At 33.1% G+C, this 18,691-nt stretch overlaps 1 protein-coding gene and 1 pseudogene across 1 annotated transcript; one reads left to right on the forward strand and one right to left on the reverse strand.

The window, feature by feature from the left end:
• Nucleotides 1-2,985: 2,985 nt before the first annotated feature.
• On the forward strand, nt 2,986-3,934 carry LOC125868750 (uncharacterized; annotated as a pseudogene).
• Nucleotides 3,935-4,505: 571 nt separating this feature from the next.
• LOC125868751 (uncharacterized) lies at nt 4,506-5,616 on the reverse strand. Its single transcript, XM_049549323.1, has 3 exons — nt 5,269-5,616; nt 4,812-4,835; nt 4,506-4,607 (listed from the first exon to the last, which is right to left on the reverse strand). Exons 1-3 carry the CDS (start codon nt 5,614-5,616, stop codon nt 4,506-4,508), a joined length of 474 nt encoding a protein of 157 aa, XP_049405280.1.
• Nucleotides 5,617-18,691: the final 13,075 nt, after the last annotated feature.

Here is an 18,691-nt window from a genome sequence, read left to right on the forward strand (position 1 = left end):
ATATTAAAAGACTGATAATTAATGGCTCAAAATTTATTTAATAATGAGAAAAAAAATAATAAAAAAACAAACTTGTTGCAACATATAGACATGAAAAATATTTTTTTTTTGCAAATTGTTAATTAAGAAATTAACGATTTTTTTTTAAAAAAAAAAATCAAATAAATATTAAGTATCACTACTTGACGATAACAACAAAAAGAAAAAAAAGTATATACTTTTAAAAAAATAAAAAATAATGACTAAGCCCCTTTTAAAGCAAGTAGTGATATAATTTTTTATTTTTTTTTATATAATTTCAGAAAATGATCACTTTAGTAAAATTTTCAGTTTTACACAAAATGGTCATATGCTCTTTTGAAAGAAAATTGCAAAAATAGCCAATTTTATCTAATAGTTAAATTACTAACCAAAAGTAGCCGATTTTATATTTTTGTTTCAATAACCATTTCATATATTTATTTAAGAGAAAGAAAAACATAATTTATGAAATGATCAAATTTACATTTTTTTGCAAAAGTGACCATATTTACATTTTTTTTTTTGCAAAAACAGCCTCTTTTTTTTTTCTTTTCTTAAATGACCAGAAAACTAAAAAAAGAAAAGACTTTGAGATTGTTGTTTTTTTTTAGCAAAAGCATGGGTTATGTATCAACTTCATAGTGATAAATATAGAATTAACACCTAATTTAATAATAGAATACAAATATATAATAACAACAAAACATAATTTAACTAATTCCAATAAAGTTATGTATCAACTTCATAATGATAAAGATAGAATTAACACCTAGTTTAATAATAGAACACAAATATACGATAACAACAAAGCATAATCATATTAAGTATCGTAACATGTTTAACTAATTCAAATAAACTAAACATAATAATTTAACCAAAAATATAAACATGTCTCATTATTTTTTGAAGTTACATTGTAAAATGTAGGAAAAAGGGATATACCTAAAGAGATGATGCCAAAACATTGATGAAAGCAAAGCTTAATTGAACTCCCGAAGACCACAAATGATGAAATATATTTTTAGAAGATGACTTTTTTTTTCCCTCTATTCTTATGATTTTCTCTCTTCTAATTTTCTGTGTTTTTCTTTTTTTTTTTTGTTCCTCTTTGAAATGAAAGAAGAATGGGTTTAAATAGGTGGTGAATATTAACACCCATTCTTCTTGAAAACTTAAGAACCAATGCATGCATTGGCCTCCTTGTCTTCCCAAGGTGCCACCCAAGATGGCAAAAAGAATTTTCTCTTTTTCTTTTTTTTTTCTTTTTCTTTTGCCAAGATAATAATTAATTAAAAAGCATTTTAGATGATCCATTTCTTTTATTCATTAATTGTATAATAACTTAATGGGTCATCTGAAAATTTAAAATAGGCCCAAAATACGCTTTTAGATGACCCATTTCTTTTATTCATTAATTGAATAATAACTAATTGGGTCATCTGAAAATTTAAAATAGGTCCAAAATGTAGACCCATTTGATCAAGACCCAAAATCAAAAGAAAATTAGTCCACCAACACAAAATCTAAACATCAAAACTATTTTGAAGATCAAACACAACAAATAAGGTAGAAAAAAAATGAAAATAAAAACGAAATTAAAAAAAAAAGCAACAACTTCAACATGATAAAACTTGAAGAACGTTAACAAAACAATACAAATCCGGCACCAAAACGACTTATTTATTTTTAAAAATGTGATAATGACGAATTTGAATGGAGGATGAGAAGGGGAAATGATTGACATAAATTTTCGGATGAATGGAGGTCGCCGGAAAACTCCGCCGGAAAATTTGTGGACGGATTTTGGACATAAAATTTACATCAAAGGATAGCCCTTGAAGAGCTCTACACTTTTATGTAAATGATATAGGACGGGAATGACCGAAACTTTGTAAATCTAAAGAAAAAAAGAGAAGATTTATGTTTGATTTTTCTTAGATCTACGGAGTTTGGCAATGGATATGAACGAATGGTTTGCGGATTTGTGTAGAGGAGGGTGAAAGGAAGAAATGGTAAAATTTTGGAGATTTTTCCGACCAAGGGGTGGTGGCAGCCGCCGGCAGTGGCTGCGGTGGCGGTGGCCAGCCGGCCGGCGGCAGGTGGAAGCAAAGGGGAGAAGAAAAATAAATATGCAAATAAAAAGTTTGATTTTTGGAGTTTTGTATTTTTTGGTAGGGTCCATAAGAGCCGTTGGATCAAAATATCATGGATGGTTGAGATTTAATCTTGACCATTTCTATTGGACCGGGTCAAAATTGATTGGGTTATCAGAATTTGGTCTAAATCAACCCAATTCAATCAAAAATTGGGTCATTTGGACCAATTAAAATAAATTAATATAAACAAAGACAAACAACCTAAAATACACAACAAAAATATAAGAAAAGACATTACTATATATTGTAGGAGTAAAATAAATACGTCAAAAATTAGGTGTTCACAATATGAGTATCCATATTATCCATTGGATAACTCGTTTTTATCCATTTAAAAATGAGTCAAGTCGAGTCGAGTCGAGTACTTTATTCAATTTTGTTTAACACGTTTTTGATCAACTCAACTCGCTCATTTGTCACTCCTGCATCACTACAACAAAAACAACTTTTAGCAGTAATAAAGAAACACATTAATAAAGAATATTAAAGTCTTTACTAAAATTAGTTAAGTGTCATTAGATCCAATGTCGCTAAAGGCTTCATGGACATATACAAAGAGTGTTAATTGCTGCTAAAATTGCATATTTAGCAGCAATTGAGCTATTGTCGTTAACAAATTGCCGCTAAAGATAATTTTTTATGTAGTGAATGTTATTATCCTTTGTAATTAAGTTTTGAATTATGACATTTTAGTCACATTAGTGTTTCACACTGTTCTTTTAGTACGACTTCATCTTTCTCAAAATATTTGTCATTTTAGAAGTTTAAGACGAACTTAATTATTTTCTGATCAATTTTTAGTGTACTAATGATTGTGCAATTTGACTCAGGTGCATATTTATGGATTCAAGGGATGGCTTTATTTCAAGATGGTTGGGTCGAAATTGTAAGCGTCCCATTACCAAATTGGGATACACAACTTGTGAATGTGGGTGTGACATGGGTGGACGATGGGATTCACGAGAAATGGCCTTTCTTTGTGGATATTCCAGTGGGGAGTCCTCCACTTACTGTTGAGGGTGAAAACAACAAAGGTCTGATTCTTCTAAGTGATGACGAGGAGTTTGAAGAGGACTATGACGTTGTTGAGAATATTGGAGAGGTTAGAAGGAAAAGAAGAATGGTGGAGCCTTCTAGAGGTGACAAGAGGAGAAAGTTCATTCCAGGAACTTGTGAGGAAATATCTGATAGTTCGGAGGAGGAGAGTGATCCTGATGTAGTTATTGTACCTCAGCTTGTTGTTGAGGGTGAAAACCACAACAAAGGTCGAACATATCTTTTTCGGCCAAGCTCTATGGACAAGTCTAAGAATAAGAATGATGAGGAGTCTGATGAGAAGGAATCTGATGATAAGGAGTCAGATTATGAGGGGTCTGATTACGAGGAGTGTAAATCCTCTTATAAAGAGGACTGCGATGATCATAATAAACTCACTCCTCCTGAAAAGAAGGAACATGTTTCTGTCAAAGAAACACTTCCTTTAATATTCCTGTTTGAAGACGAGGAACCTCTTCCCCCAGAGAAAATGGGAAAAGGAAATTGAAGATCTTTTTTCTGCAATGGGCATGTGTATGTTGGAAGAACTAATTGACTTTACAAATTCACCTATTTCGCCAATGCAGAGTGAAAAAGTAAGTGAGTGTCAGATGGGGAACCATAAGCTTAAGCTAGATGAATAAATTGGACTTATCTGTTCAGTTTGTTCATATGTCCATTTGGAGATGAAATACATCTTCCCTGATTTTGTAAGTATATGAGTTTTGTTTTGTCAAGCACTTCTTTTAAAGAAAATTTGCTGCACACATTCTACTAAATCTAAATTTGTGGTAGTTTTTTCTATAGCTTTGCCATGCCAATTTAACGGACATACTCTTCAGTAGTTTTTTCTATAGTTTTTCTAGATGAACTATGTATTTCATATTTTAAAGAAAAGTGCTTGACATAACCAAACTCATATACTTACAAAATCAGGGAAAATGTATTTCATCTCCAAATGGACATATGAATAAACTGAACATATGAGTCCAATTTGTTCATCTAGCTTAAGCTTATGGTTCCCCATCTGACACTCACTTAGTTGTCCACTCTGCATCGACAAAACTGATGGATTCGTAAATCCAATATGTGATTCCAAGAGACACATGTTCATTTCAGAAAAAAGATCTTCAATTTCCTTTTCCCATTCTTGTTTCTCTAGGGGAAGAGGTTCCTCGTCTTCAAATCGAAATACTAAAGGGAATGTTTCTTTGATAGAAACATGTTCATTCTCTTCTGGAGGAATGACTTCATTACGATCATCGACATTTTTTATTAAATCAATAATAAACTTCAGAAACTCAGACTCTTTAAGAATCTTCTTCGGATTCTTTCGAAAAGCATCAGTTGAAGATTCGAATTCCGACTTAGAATATAAGGTTGTATCAGTAAACTCTTTGGATTTGTCCCCCGTCCTGCATATGTTTGACTTAGAAGAAACAACCTCATATGTTGCATTCAAGATAGGAGCCACCTTCTCCTCAATGATAACAACATTAGGATCACTCTCCTCCTCATCTTCCGCAACGTTAACAACATCAGGTTCAATCTCCACCTCCTCATCCTCCTCTTTCGTAACGATAACAATATCAGGATCACTCTCCTCCTCATCCTCATCCTCCTCTGCAACGTTAACAACATCATGATAACTCTCCACCTCTTCCTCATCCTCCTCCTCCGTAACAATAACAACATCATGATCACTCTCCTCTTCCTAATCATCCTCCTCCTCCGCAACGTTAACAACATCAGGTTCAGTCTCCACCTCTTCCTCCTCTGCAACATTAACAACATCAGGATCACTCTCTACCTCCTCCTCCGCAACATCAACAACATCAGGATCACTCTCCACCTCCTCATCTTCCTCATTAACAACATCAGGATCACTCTCCTCTTTCTCATCCTCCTTAACAATAACAACATCGGGATCAGTCTCTTCATCCTCATCCTCATCCTCCTCCGACTCCTCATCCTCCTCTGCAACGTTAACAACATCAGGTTCAGTCTCCATCTCCTCCTCCTCCGTAACGTTAACAACATCAGGTTCAGTCTCCACCTCCTCCACAACGATAACAATACCAGGATCACTGTCCTCCTCCTCCTCCTCAACAATAACAGCATTAGGATCAGTCTCCTCCTCTGATGAATCATCATTAGCAGATACTTCCTTGATGAAAGTCTGATTTGTGAAGGACTCAGAAGTTCCTCGAGTGAACTTCCTCCTCCTATTGTTTTCCATATTTCTTTCGTCACCTCCAGAAGTCTCCATCTTTTTTCTTTTCCTTCCATTAGTAGAATTCCCACTTTGACTCAACTCGTACCTCTTTTCAATTATCTCGACCATACATTTTAAAGATTGTTGTCTAGGCCTCCTCTTTGAAACAAAGCCATCCCCTAAATCCATCTTTCGCACTTGAGACAAAATACACAATTTTCGTTATAAATCAAAATTCATAAGCATATATGTATCTGAAAGAAATTCTTCACAATAACAACAAGACTGAACTGCATTTACAAATACTAACTTGAATATAAAAAAAGCCCTTTTTCTGCCGAAAAATCAAGAATGGATAACTTTGAATTATTCCAAACTGTAAAAACAGAGTAATGGGGAAAGGCCCTTTTTCTGCCGGAAAATCAAGAATGGATAGCCTTAAATTCTCGAAACGGTATAAACAGAGTAATCGAGAGTGTGATGAGTTTGAATAAACTGAATGCATAGAAACATATATATATATATATATATATATATATATATACACACACATATATAGGGAGAGAGAGAGAGAGAGAGTAACAACATAAGAAAGACGTGACTTAGACAAGCCTCTTATGCGTGAGAGAAAAAACTTATGTAAAGTGCGTGCATTTTGTGATAGATTAGAATATTTCAACGAATCGGGATTATCTAAAGTGTGAACATTAACTCTTCCAAGTAAGTCACATGAATTGTCAAAATTTGCTGCAAGGGTATGTTTGGAAAAAATAAGAAAATATTTGTTTATTCTATTTAATTAGTGTACAACTTTTTCAAAATTGTGGGATCCAGTTTAGCTATACCGTTTAGTTTTAATTCATATATTTTTGTTATATAGCTATATTACTTTTGAATATCATTGTTATTTGTGTAAATTTTATAATTACTTTGAGTAAGAAATTGACGATGGATAAAGAAAAATACTTTAATTATGGACATCATCATTNCCCCCCCCCCACATTAGGTTTTGGAAAAAAAGGATGAGATTGATGATTACAGACCACTGATCTAAAAGATTTCAGGTTTGCTTATAACTTAGAGAAAGTAAATTAACAACGACATAATTTTGAAAAAGAAATGTGCTGCTCAACTGAGTGATGACAAAGGGTGTTCAAATTTTCTTAGAACCCGTTACAAAGGTGGCTGAATTAATATAGTGGGTGGTAGGCCATAGTTCGATTTTACTTGCCAACGTCTTCTCAGTCAAGTTCCTTGCATCGAATTTGCCTAATACAGTTAATATCTCTTGTGTGATTTGTAAGTTACTGCATAAAAACGAGTTTATATAGTTCTCACCTGAAGAATAGTGAAGGTGGGTGACCAATAGTGTGAAACTCTATTGTACCTAGAATGTCATAATTCAAAATTAATTACAAAGGCAAATATAGCACGTTTGGTGTTTGAGTTAGTAATAAATTTTGATTTTGATACTTGTAATACATAACTCGGTATATTTTTTATTTTCTATTAATCAAAATGTTCCTTTTTATAGGAAATATGTCAAATTAGGACTACATCTAGAGATATTATCATCAAATATTGAAGTAATAATACAAGTTTAACATAACACGTAAACTATTACACGATAAACATTTAATATTTTTGAAAAATTGTGAATATTTCCAAGAGACTAAAAATAATAATGAGCCTATTATAAATAGGTAAAAACAAAGTAACAAGGACTTGGTCGAAAATACATACACTAATATAGAATAAGAAAAAGAAACGTGGCAAAAGAGTGGGGTGGGTGGTGTTAGGTTTTGCTAAGGAGGAGAAACGAGAAATGAAAAAGAATAGATAGCACGTTAATTTTTTTCTACAAATGTATATAAAATTTTTCTTTCATATATAAAGCGAAAAAATTGTGTATTAATATCATTTTCACATACAACAAAAACAAAAATCTTCATAGACTAAAGTGGGTAAATATTTTGTGCATTTTATGACATCGAAATTCTTCTTTAGCTTCAAAGGAACAAGGATAATTTGAATTGTGAAGACTTGAATCTTTTAATTATTGATATGATGTTGGATACCAAGTTTGTCACTCCCCAAATGAGGGGAGACGCAACGGGCACGCGGTACCTTATTCGACCAAGCTAGACACTAAAACATAATGGAAAGAAAATAGCAAGAGCCGACAAGGCCTTCACCATCAAATACTGAAGCAAGATAAGTGGACCGACGAGGTCACAAAAATATCAATGACATAATAGAAGGGCCGGAAAGACAACTTAATTGATAATGAACTAGCAAGCCGACAAGGCTACAACTAAAATCATATATACAATAATCCGACAAGGCAATAAATGGAAGCTAAGAAGGCCCAACATAGAGCGTCCACAAGTCTCTATGAATACTACAACTCAAATGGGTGGGACGAGGTCCTAAAAGTACCAATAACTATATACCAAACTCAAGTATACAAAACCTAAAGATGACCAACAGCTCTCGGAAGAATGGAGCATAACAATCCTCAGCTAAGACAACACCCCCTATTGCAAAGGCCAATCAAGAGCTCTGTCTGAACTTGCAACATGAAATGCAGCATCCCCAGGCAATGGAGCTCACCTCAGCTGAGACAACACCCCCTATTGCAAAGGCCAATCAGGACCTCTATCTGAACCTGCAGCATGAAATGCAGCATCCCCAGGCAATGGGGCGTCAGTATGAATGAAAATGTACTGGTATGTAAGGCAGAAAGTGAAATCATATATAACTGCGATAAAAAGGGTAGTGGAGATTCAACCTGAAATTGAAACTCAAATAGCCTCCATGATCAAAATCTGACCTCATAGTAATCAAATATGCATGGTATGCTCTTGTAATCGTATGTCGTGAATACATATATATAGATGCAAATGCATGACATACCCAACCAAATGCTAGCAATGGTGGTTCATTCCGGTACCTAACCGGCATCATATTCGCCAACTTTTGGCCATCTGTGTCTCATACGTATAAATATAGGCAATAGGCCCCATACCTCCTGATTATAGCTCGGGAGTAGAATGCATAATGTGTCATGTCATGAATTCGTAATGCATATATGTTACCATAGTCATGTTTCTAATCATGGACCATTGATACTCTTGTTTTCATAATCTAGTAATCCCTTCCGTATAATATGTAAACGAATCGTAGAACTCACAGGCTTTTAGAACAAACTTGGACACTTAACTCAACTTCAACTTAGCAATTTAATCATTTAGGAACTGAAAGGGGACTAACATGCCTGACTTGATTTATAAACGACTCCAATATGGTAATTGTGTAACTCATTTCAGAAATATGATTGCTTGATGAGTATACAATCAAAAGAATATAGTACAAGGTTTAGTATGAATATGATTTTCAAAACCATTTTCGTAAGAACTTGGCACAAGAAAGGACGGTTTAACAATACCCTGAGGTATAACATAATAAATCTCCATCATTTGAGTCTCACTCTTAGGACAATAGCTTGTTAATGGACATAAGAAATAAGAACACTGTGGAACATAACTTTTAGCCATCAACCGTGTAATTCACAATAGTACATGTACAACAATGATACGTTAAAATTAAGAAAAATAAACAGCTGACATTCCAATTCCCTTCAAAGAGGGTCTTCCTAGAAATGGAATAGTATAAAAATGATTTATTCGATAATTTATATTGTTCAAAAATTGTGCGATATAAAAGAAACATTTTTGCCTTAACATACCTTAAATGTGAATTTGGAATAACATGCAGATAACCAGTTTTATATTGGTAATTGACTATGACTTCAAATCGAATTTCCCAAAATAATACATGGAGTTTTAAAAATATCATGAAAAAGCTCACTTAGGCAGATTAATGGGTCTTGCAATGACAAGCACATTACAAAAAGGTGAACCTAGGACTCGCGTCAAAAACGAATAATAAGGGTTCTCTGACTATAAATAAGATAGAGTCAGAGATAGAAATGAAAGAATAATTTGGAGTTAGCGCATGGGATTTTGAACTTTGAAGGAGAGTTAGACCAAGAAAGCAAGAATCAACCCTACTAATTGAGGTATGTTGTTTGTGACAATCTGATGAAATAGCAATTCATTTATGCTATCGCTCTAATCCTAAAATGTATGTCTTCATTTACATTATTTCTCCATATTTTACTTTGGATGGTTTATGTTAAACCAATGGTCTATTAAAAAAAACATTCTACCTCTAAGGCAATGGTAAGGAATATGCATACACTTTACTCTCTCTCTCTCCAGACCCTACTTAGTGGGATTACACTGAATTTGGACTATTATTTCCGATAAACTCTCGAATGTACAAAGGTAGAATGTTATTTTCGATAGACCCTCAAATCAAGAAAAAAAATTCAAAGTAGAATAGGAAAAAATAGTATAAATGAAGATAGACACTCTATGATTAGAGCTAACATAAATGAATTGCAATTACATCACATTGTCACACACAACATACCTCAATTAGTAGGGTTGATTCTTGTTTTCTTGGTCCATATCTCCTTCAAAGTTTAAAAACTCACGCGCTAACTCTAGATTATTTATTTCGTCTCTATCTCTGGCTTTCTCTTATTTATAGTCAAAGAACCCATATTATTCACTCTTGACGCGGATCCTAATTATCACCTAATTTAGTGGACCTTTTCGTAATGGGCTTGTTATTGTGAAGCCAATTAACCTATCTACGTGAGGTTTTCATGATATGTTCTTGATTAACCATAATGTTATTTTCATGTCTTTCTATTTTGCCTAAATTTTTGCTTTCTCGATATATTTTCACATTATGAGCCTTCTTAAATTGATAAGTGTTGTCATGTGGAGAACCTAAACACTATTAGTAAATTTCATATATGGCAAACAGATTTAAGCAAATAATGCTCTGTAACTATAGTTTATCTAATAACGCTTCATGGCTATAGTTTAGTTTGTTAAGGAGCCTTAGATTTGTATATCTCCTTTTTTTGTTTTTAATTTATACAAAAAAAAATTAATAAATGGATATATGGACACTAAATATGATAACATAAAACTTTCAGAATACCATGATTCATGCTAATCGTTTTTTAATAAAATATTGTATCCAAAATGAGTTCTACTACGATACTGACATCAATATTTATACAAATTAATTACTAAATAAGAGTATACGCATATGTATAAATATACAAATATATCCATAAAATATAGAACTATTTGTATTATAAATTATATATGTATATGAATATATGACTTAAATATACACATATATAAATACACCTCAATATAGTTATGTATATATGGAATTAAATCACATGTTCATTTCAGAAAAATGATCTTCAATTTCCTTTTCTCATTCTTCTTTCTCTGGGGGAAGAGGTTCCTCATCTTCAAATCGGAATACTAAAGGAAGTGTTTCTTTGACAGAAACATGTTCCTTCTCTTCTAGAGGGGTGACGTTATTACGATCATCGACATTTTTTATTGAATCAACAATAAACTTCAGAAACTCAGACTCTTCAAGAATCTTCTTCGGATTCTTTCGAAGAGCATTAGTTGAAGATTTGAATTCCGACTTAGAATATAAGGTTGTATCGGTAAACTCTTTGGATTTGCCCCTCGTCCTACACACGTTTGAGTTAGAAGAAGCAACCTCGTCTGCTGCATTCTGTCGCACCCTATTTCGAACAAGCCGAAATAGTTCACAACATAATACGGCTGCCACTCNCTGGGGGTACTTATGTATTTTCCCTATGGAATTAAATCACATGTTCATTTCAGAAAAATGATCTTCAATTTCCTTTTCTCATTCTTCTTTCTCTTGGGGAAGAGGTTCCTCGTCTTCAAATCGGAATACTAAAGGAAGTGTTTCTTTGACAGAAACATGTTCCTTCTCTTCTGGAGGGTGACGTTATTACGATCATCGACATTTTTTATTGAATCAACAATAAACTTCAGAAACTCAGATTCTTCAAGAATCTTCTTCGGATTCTTTCGAAGAGCATTAATTGAAGATTTGAATTTCGACTTAGAATATAAGGTTGTATCAGTAAACTCTTTGGATTTGTCCCTCGTCCTACACATGTTTGAGTTAGAAGAAGCAACCTCGTCTGCTGCATTCTGTCGCACCCTATTTCGAACAAGTCGAAACAGTTCACAACATAATACGACTGACACTCTATTTTTTTTTTGGAAAGAATCATTTTGTTTTGTTTTAGAGTCGCCACCTAAATTTGAAGGAAAATATTAGGAAAACCATATTTTAAATAAATGTAAACTCTGTTTGATTTGTGAAACCAGTGAGATTCTGAGTAAGGGTTTTGGTTACTCGAGGGAAGGTGTTAAGCACCCCTCAGAGCCTATCCGGAGATAGTCCTTGAACTCAATTTAGGAAAAATATGATTAGAAAAACTTGTTTATTTATTTTCTTCAAAAATTAAATGATAAGTTAATTAGTTAGTTTAAGAAAAGAGTACACTGTAAGGTACGACATATGTATGTCTTATAAAAGAGTAGTATGTTTATCATATTGTAAAATAAATAAATAAGTATACTTAAAATGTATGATAAATTCATATGTAAAAAATATATTTGTATCATAATAAACTTATCTTAAAAATATGTAGATGTTGAATTTGCGAAAATTTGTCATCTTATTAAGACGCAAAATAAAAATAAGATAGTAGTTGAGTGTAAATATGTGTAATTTGTATGAAAATTCATATAATAGAATTTCCTAAAAATTAAAATAAATAAATAATAATTATACTAAAATTTTGTGATCTAAGATAGTAGTTGAGTGTAAATAGAGTTTGTGATATAAAATTTGTTTAATATAAAGTATAGTATATAATGTAAGTTGTTTTTTTTAAAAGAAAAATATGTGAATGTTTATTATTTTATTTACATGTAGAGATAAGTTGATATTTGTAAAAGTGAGATGTAGTAAACCGATATGTGTATTCAAGTGTAGGGATTTATAAATTCTATAAAAATATATAAGTAACATTGGTAAAAGTGGTAGTAGAGTATAACAAAATAATAGGTCATGTGTAGAGAATAATAAATCTAAAATATAAAATTTATACCTTTATGTGTATGACATATATATGTATGTACCTTGTATTTGCAACTTGTTGGCATATTTAAAATTTGAAATAGCATGTTAAGAGATTAGAGTTTAGAAATATTTCATTCAAAAGTAAGAATAGACATTATATTTTATAAAGGGGTGATAAAAAAAAATAGGCCAACTTTCCTAAAAGAATATATATTTTGAAAGGGTGATTATTTTAGCCTTATATATCGTTAAAGGTGATTATTTTTTTATAAAACTAATTTTCAAATTCATTTGGAAATCCCAACTTATGAATTTTATTTTTTCCTACTTAAACACCTAAATGAATATTATTTCACGCTTTTGAACTTCATCTGGACATCTTTTAAAACTATAATCCCTTTTTTTCAACATAAGATGCCTAAAAGAATGTTATAAGTAAAAATGCTAACCCATTTTTTAAGAAAATATCTCTGTATCATTTGTTCTAAAGGTGTCTCAACTAATTTGATAAACAAATAATATTAGTTCACGTAAAACAAGCTTCAAAATAAAAGACAAACAATATATCAAAGCTTGTAAGTAAAGGTTGGCCAATATATCCAAACAATATAATTAAGACTCGAAAAGAGGAAGACTAAGAAATATTAGACGCCTAATTTGCGAGGCTCCGACCGTTCCGATGATCCTAATTTGTTGTTGGCCTAATATTTTAGGCCAATAACGAGTTTCGAAGTAGAAACTCCAGCCCTCCAATTGTACATGAAACATAAGAAGAAAAAAAAGAGATTAGGAACTTAATATTGAGACAAAGAATCGATCAAACAAGTATGTGAACTTGAAGTGTTACCTATAAATAAAAGTTATATTCCAAAAAAATAAAAATAAAAATTAAACAATATGTCATAAAAGAGCAGCAAACAAAGATGTGATATTATACTCAAATGAAGTATGTATTTCCCTCATAAATCATGCGAGAAAGCAATCAACATGTGTTGGTACAAAAAGGTCCGCCTTTCTTCTTATTTAAGAAATATTTGTTTGTCATGTGAGGAATGGAGGGTAAAAAAAAAATATTTGATCCTTTCAAATAGTAAATAGATAGAGCTTAATTAAGATAAACTCAATTCGATTAAATTATAAGATGAAATATAAGTTATGAATAAGCTGAAACATGAAGGCCCACTGTTATTGACATAATATTTCTAAGGTTTCTTGGCGTAAATATCTCACAATGGCGTAAGTAGATTTATCAGGGAGAGATGGTGCATAATTCAAGAAAAAGTGCACGCATATACACTCTTAAACATATTTGTCCATTAATTCAGACTCTGTTTGGAGTACTTATTAAGTTTGAAAGTGAAGAATTAACATGACTGAAAATTTAACTACGCAATGCTCAACCATTTCCATCAATGCTTTCTTGAAATTAAGTTTAACCAAAGGATTACTCTAGAGATACGACTTTCAAGCTATAATGCATTCAAAAGAGACGAAGACGTACAATGATTCAGCTTAATATGCAAACATTATATTAAGGAAAAATATTAAGATCAGATTTTCCCTTACCTGTAGCCCCTTTTAAGGAAAACAACAATAAGATCAGCTTGGGAAAATCTCTTCTTTTTTTTTATCTGTGTCGACAACTTCTTCGGAGCGAAGACAATCATCAAGGTTTAGGAACAGAAAATACTCAGGCTGTTATAATCAAGTAACTTTGAAGAAAATCAGGCAGTTTAATTCTCACACACGCAGTTTATGGAGAGTAGATTCCTAAAAGAACTAATGAATTCAAGCTCTAACGAAACTTCATACTAGCAACTCAACGAGTAAACATAGAAACTAACTTGACAGATACCAAGAGGAAGATTTAAATGATCACATATTTTCAGAAACCGAAAAATAAATAAATAAAATAGCGACGAATACTGACCTTGTGTAGAGCAGCAAATTAGAACTTCAAAGCCAAGAGATTTAAACTTCGAACTTTCTCAAACTCTAATTCAAAAAGAGGAAAAATAGAAGGACCAGAAAAAGAAGAGGATTTTTTAACTCTAAAAAAAACTTGAAGTGTGTTGCAATATTTGCTATTTTGGATAGTTCTTTGAATTTCTTAGATGATTGTTAGATTGCTCTTGGATCCGTTTTTTCTCCATCGTTGTTCGAGAACCCAAGGGGTCCTTTATAGGCAATTTTGGAGAGGCTTCCATTCTCATACCCATAAGATTAAGGGTGAGATGAATCAAAATCTAATGGTCCTTCGTGCCCTTCACTTTTCAGGCGGAGTAATGGCGGTGGAGGGGCTTTTGAGGTCTACCATGGTTCAGAAAAGATGATGGAAGAGATGTAAAGTTGACATGAGAAGGATATGATTGATGGACGACGTGGGGAGATATATTGATGACCACCGGATATTGCCATTTTTTGGTGTTCTATAGGCGGAAATGCTAGCAGAGGAGTGAGAGATCGATGGGAAAGGAGAGGAAAAGAGTTTGATGGGAAAGGGGCGATTTTTGGGAAGAGAAAATGTATGGGGAAGGAGAAAGTTCTGGGAAAAGTATGCGGCTGATGGGAATTGTAATTATTTTAGGAAAAGATGAAAATAATTTAGGATTCGAAAAAGGGTCAAAATTGTCCCCGAACTATATGAAATAGACCATTTATACCCTTCGTTACATTTTGGGATCAAAAATGCCCCTGGTGTTATCCTAAGAGACCACAAATACCCTCAAGAGTTAACATCCCAAATTTTTGTTGACGTGGCAAGCCACGTGGGACTAATCCTTCCACCTAAGCGTTGCCAACTAGGATTCACTACAAAATAACTAGACCTTTAGCGGCAACAACAGTCGCCACAAAAGCCCAGAAAATCGTCACTAAAAGTTTTTAACATTAAATTCTAATTTTGTGTTTTTTCTTCATTGTTTTTAAAAAACCAAATATGATATCGATTAAGTAGGAGTTTGAAGACACTATATGTTTTATTTTTATGTCATATGTAAATGTATAAAATGTACAATGATGCATTATATATATATATATATATAATAGGAGATTTGAATCAAGAAGTAATTTTGATTATTTTTCGTAATAATATTGGATGTTTTTAATATGGATATTGCAAGTTATTTATTTTAGAAAATTAGGTCGCAATCGAAAATTAATTATCATATTTTTTTGTTGAAAAAATAGGTTTTACTAGCGAATGGTTATTGGAGCCTTATTCGCCACTAAAAATCACTCATAACCTTTAGTGGCAATATTTTGGGATTTTGTGGCGACTATGTCGCCACTAAAAGTCAAGTTCTTTTGTAGTGAATCTTAGTTGGCAATGCTTAGGTGGAGGGATTAGTCCCATGTGGCTTGCCACGTCACTAAAAAATTGGGGTGTTAACTCTTGAGGGTATTTGTGGTCTCCTGGGATAACTGCGGGGGTATTTTTTTATCCCAAAATGTAATGGAGGGTATAAGTGATCTATTTCGCATAGTTCAGGGACAATTTTGACCCGTTTCCATTTGGGATTTAATTTGGGCCATCCGATCGTTTGATCGGAAGGTTAATAAAAATTAAGAAGTTTTTAAAATAATAGTAATAATAATTATATATATATATATTTTAAATAATAATAAAATCTTAATTAACTAGGACCATTAGATTTAATCGTAGGGTCAAGATTTTAGCTAAAGAAGCACAATCCATGTGCTCGCCTACATGGCATACACGGATTGGCCAGTTTAAGGAGACTTGGATTGCCAAAATTGCTCAAATAAAAATCATTTAAATTTTAACTACTTCTTTATTAAATAGTCATAATTTATTAAATTAAAAATAATTATTTTGCAAGACTAGCTAATTTGATAAAATTAGTCACTCTTAAAATTAAATTAAAATAAATTAGTAACTCATTAATTAATTAAGTTTTCTAATTTTGAACAATGTACGAAAAATATCTATTGCGACAAAGGAATTATATTTGAACAAAAAATAGATTCAATTCTTAAGAAAAACATTTATTTTTATTTTTAAAAAAAAAATGAGAAAGTAAGTAGTAAGATATATATAATATATTTAATCTTTATAAGAAATAACATTTATGAAATAAATTTATCAAGTCAAATAAATAATTAAAAATCTTTTTGTATTCCTACAAAAATTTCATAACATATAAATTTTATTATTATTATTATACTTATTATTATAGTTAAATGTGGAGAGCCAAAACTGGGTGTCAACAGCCTACCCCTTTCTTTGTCCATGGAAGAGAGTAAAGAAGACGTGGACAAAGAAATATTGACACAATTCAAGTTTAGGCGACCCACCAAATCACACTTTGAGCAATAACTTGGCAAGGATGCTTATGGAGTTATGACCGAACTCTGGCTTCTGAGTTGCCTACATATCTCAAGTTTCATGAGAAATCAGGCCACATGTCGTTCGAGAACATAGCAAATTTTATAAAAAAATTTGCTCCAGTATTGAATTATGATAATACTGAAATCTTTCGATGGTAAGGTATGAAGAGATTAGCACGAATAGAGGGTTGAGATACGGTTCAAAAGAGACTTGAATGAGAAATACTCCGTAGCAATTTCTATTGAAGACTCATAATAGATAGATGAATTTTCAAAGGATTCCCCAGTGTCGAGTTACAATGAACTGAGATATGGAAGAGCTATAAGTGAAATTTAAATCTGAACTTCTGAAAATCGAGTTGAGTTGAGTTTTGAAAGTGAATCCTTGACGTAGCTAGTGATGCTTGACATTGCACTAACTTGCCCTATTTTGCTGCTTAGAGGGAGTTCCTCGTTTTAATGTTTTGCCTTGCAAAACATGTAAAAGGGTGAAAAGCACCTGTTGCGGTTCATAAATTATAAATTGAATAGTAATGTAAAGAGTAGAGTGTAGATGTTCAGACGGCTGTTGACGTCTCTTTTTGTGTTGTGAGTGTGATGTAGGTAAATTAACTTGTAATGTAGAGGCCCTCAACTGGCGGGGTTGTTGTAATGTAAAAGCCTGCATCTGGCTGTGTAAAACTTGTAATGTAAAGCCTCCGACTGGCGGGGTTATTGTAATGTAAAAGCCTGTATCTGGCTATGTAAAGCTTGTAATGCAAAGCCCCCGGCTAGCGGGGCTGTTGTAATGTAAAAGCCTGTATCCGGCTGTGTAAAGCTTGTAATATAAAGCCTCCGGCTGGCGGGGCTATTGTAATGTAAAAGCCTGTATCCGGCTGTGTAAATTTAGTAATGTAAAGCCTCCGGCTGGAGGGGTTGTGGTAATGTAAAAGCCTGGATCCGACTGTGTAAAGCTTGTAATGTAAAATATTATTGTTAGCGTATGACAGCGTCGCTATGCTTGCATGCCCCCGGTCGGTGGAGCCTCGGTGACGTCGCTACAATGTTAGTCTCCAATTGACAGAGTGTTGCTTCTTTGCTTATATACAGGCTCTGATTGGCGGAATTCGATCGATCTTTGTTGTGTACAGCCTCCGGTTGGCGGAGTTTGACGACATTTGTTATGTATAGCCTCCGGTTGGCGGAGTTTGACAATGTTTGCTATGTACTGCCTCCGGTTGGTGGAGTTTGACAATGTTTGCTATGTATAGCCTCCGATCAGTGGAGTTTGAGTGACATTTGCTATGTACAACCCCAGACTTGTGGAGTTTAGCGCTGTTAGACGGTGGTCTGCGATTGGCAGAGTTGTTGATGAGGTTAGATTACAAGCTCCAGTTGGTGGAGTTATTTTGAAAGAAAGCTAACTATCCTATTTCCCTACGAGGATCCTCTTTCTTCAACATTTGGTCTGGATTTGTGAGCGTACCTGCAGAATTTAAGTGAAAGGTTCTTAGATGTAAGATGCAAGTTAAAATACTTTCGGTAAATAAAGTAGGGAAAGAGTATTTTGGCTCATGATTGTGAGAAGTCGAATGGCGTGTCTGGTCAAGCCCAAAAACTTGATGTTATTTTCTTGATTCCTGCGTTCTTGGACTCAAAGAAAATTTTAGTTTGGGAGGGGGTGTTGATTTGTATCGACTCGTAGACTGAAGCCTCGTCACTGGAATGCTTCGACGTCTTCTTAGTACCGCACATAGTTTCTTAACCTAGAGACTTGGTAGGTGGATGAGTAGAAAAATATTGTTGAAAATAATTAGCTTGTTTTTCTAGAAAATAAGTATACTACGTATATTAGGTGTGT

The sequence above is a fragment of the Solanum stenotomum genome, chromosome 6, assembly GCF_019186545.1.
Source record: "Solanum stenotomum isolate F172 chromosome 6, ASM1918654v1, whole genome shotgun sequence".
NCBI classification, from domain to species: Eukaryota; Viridiplantae; Streptophyta; class Magnoliopsida; order Solanales; family Solanaceae; genus Solanum; species Solanum stenotomum.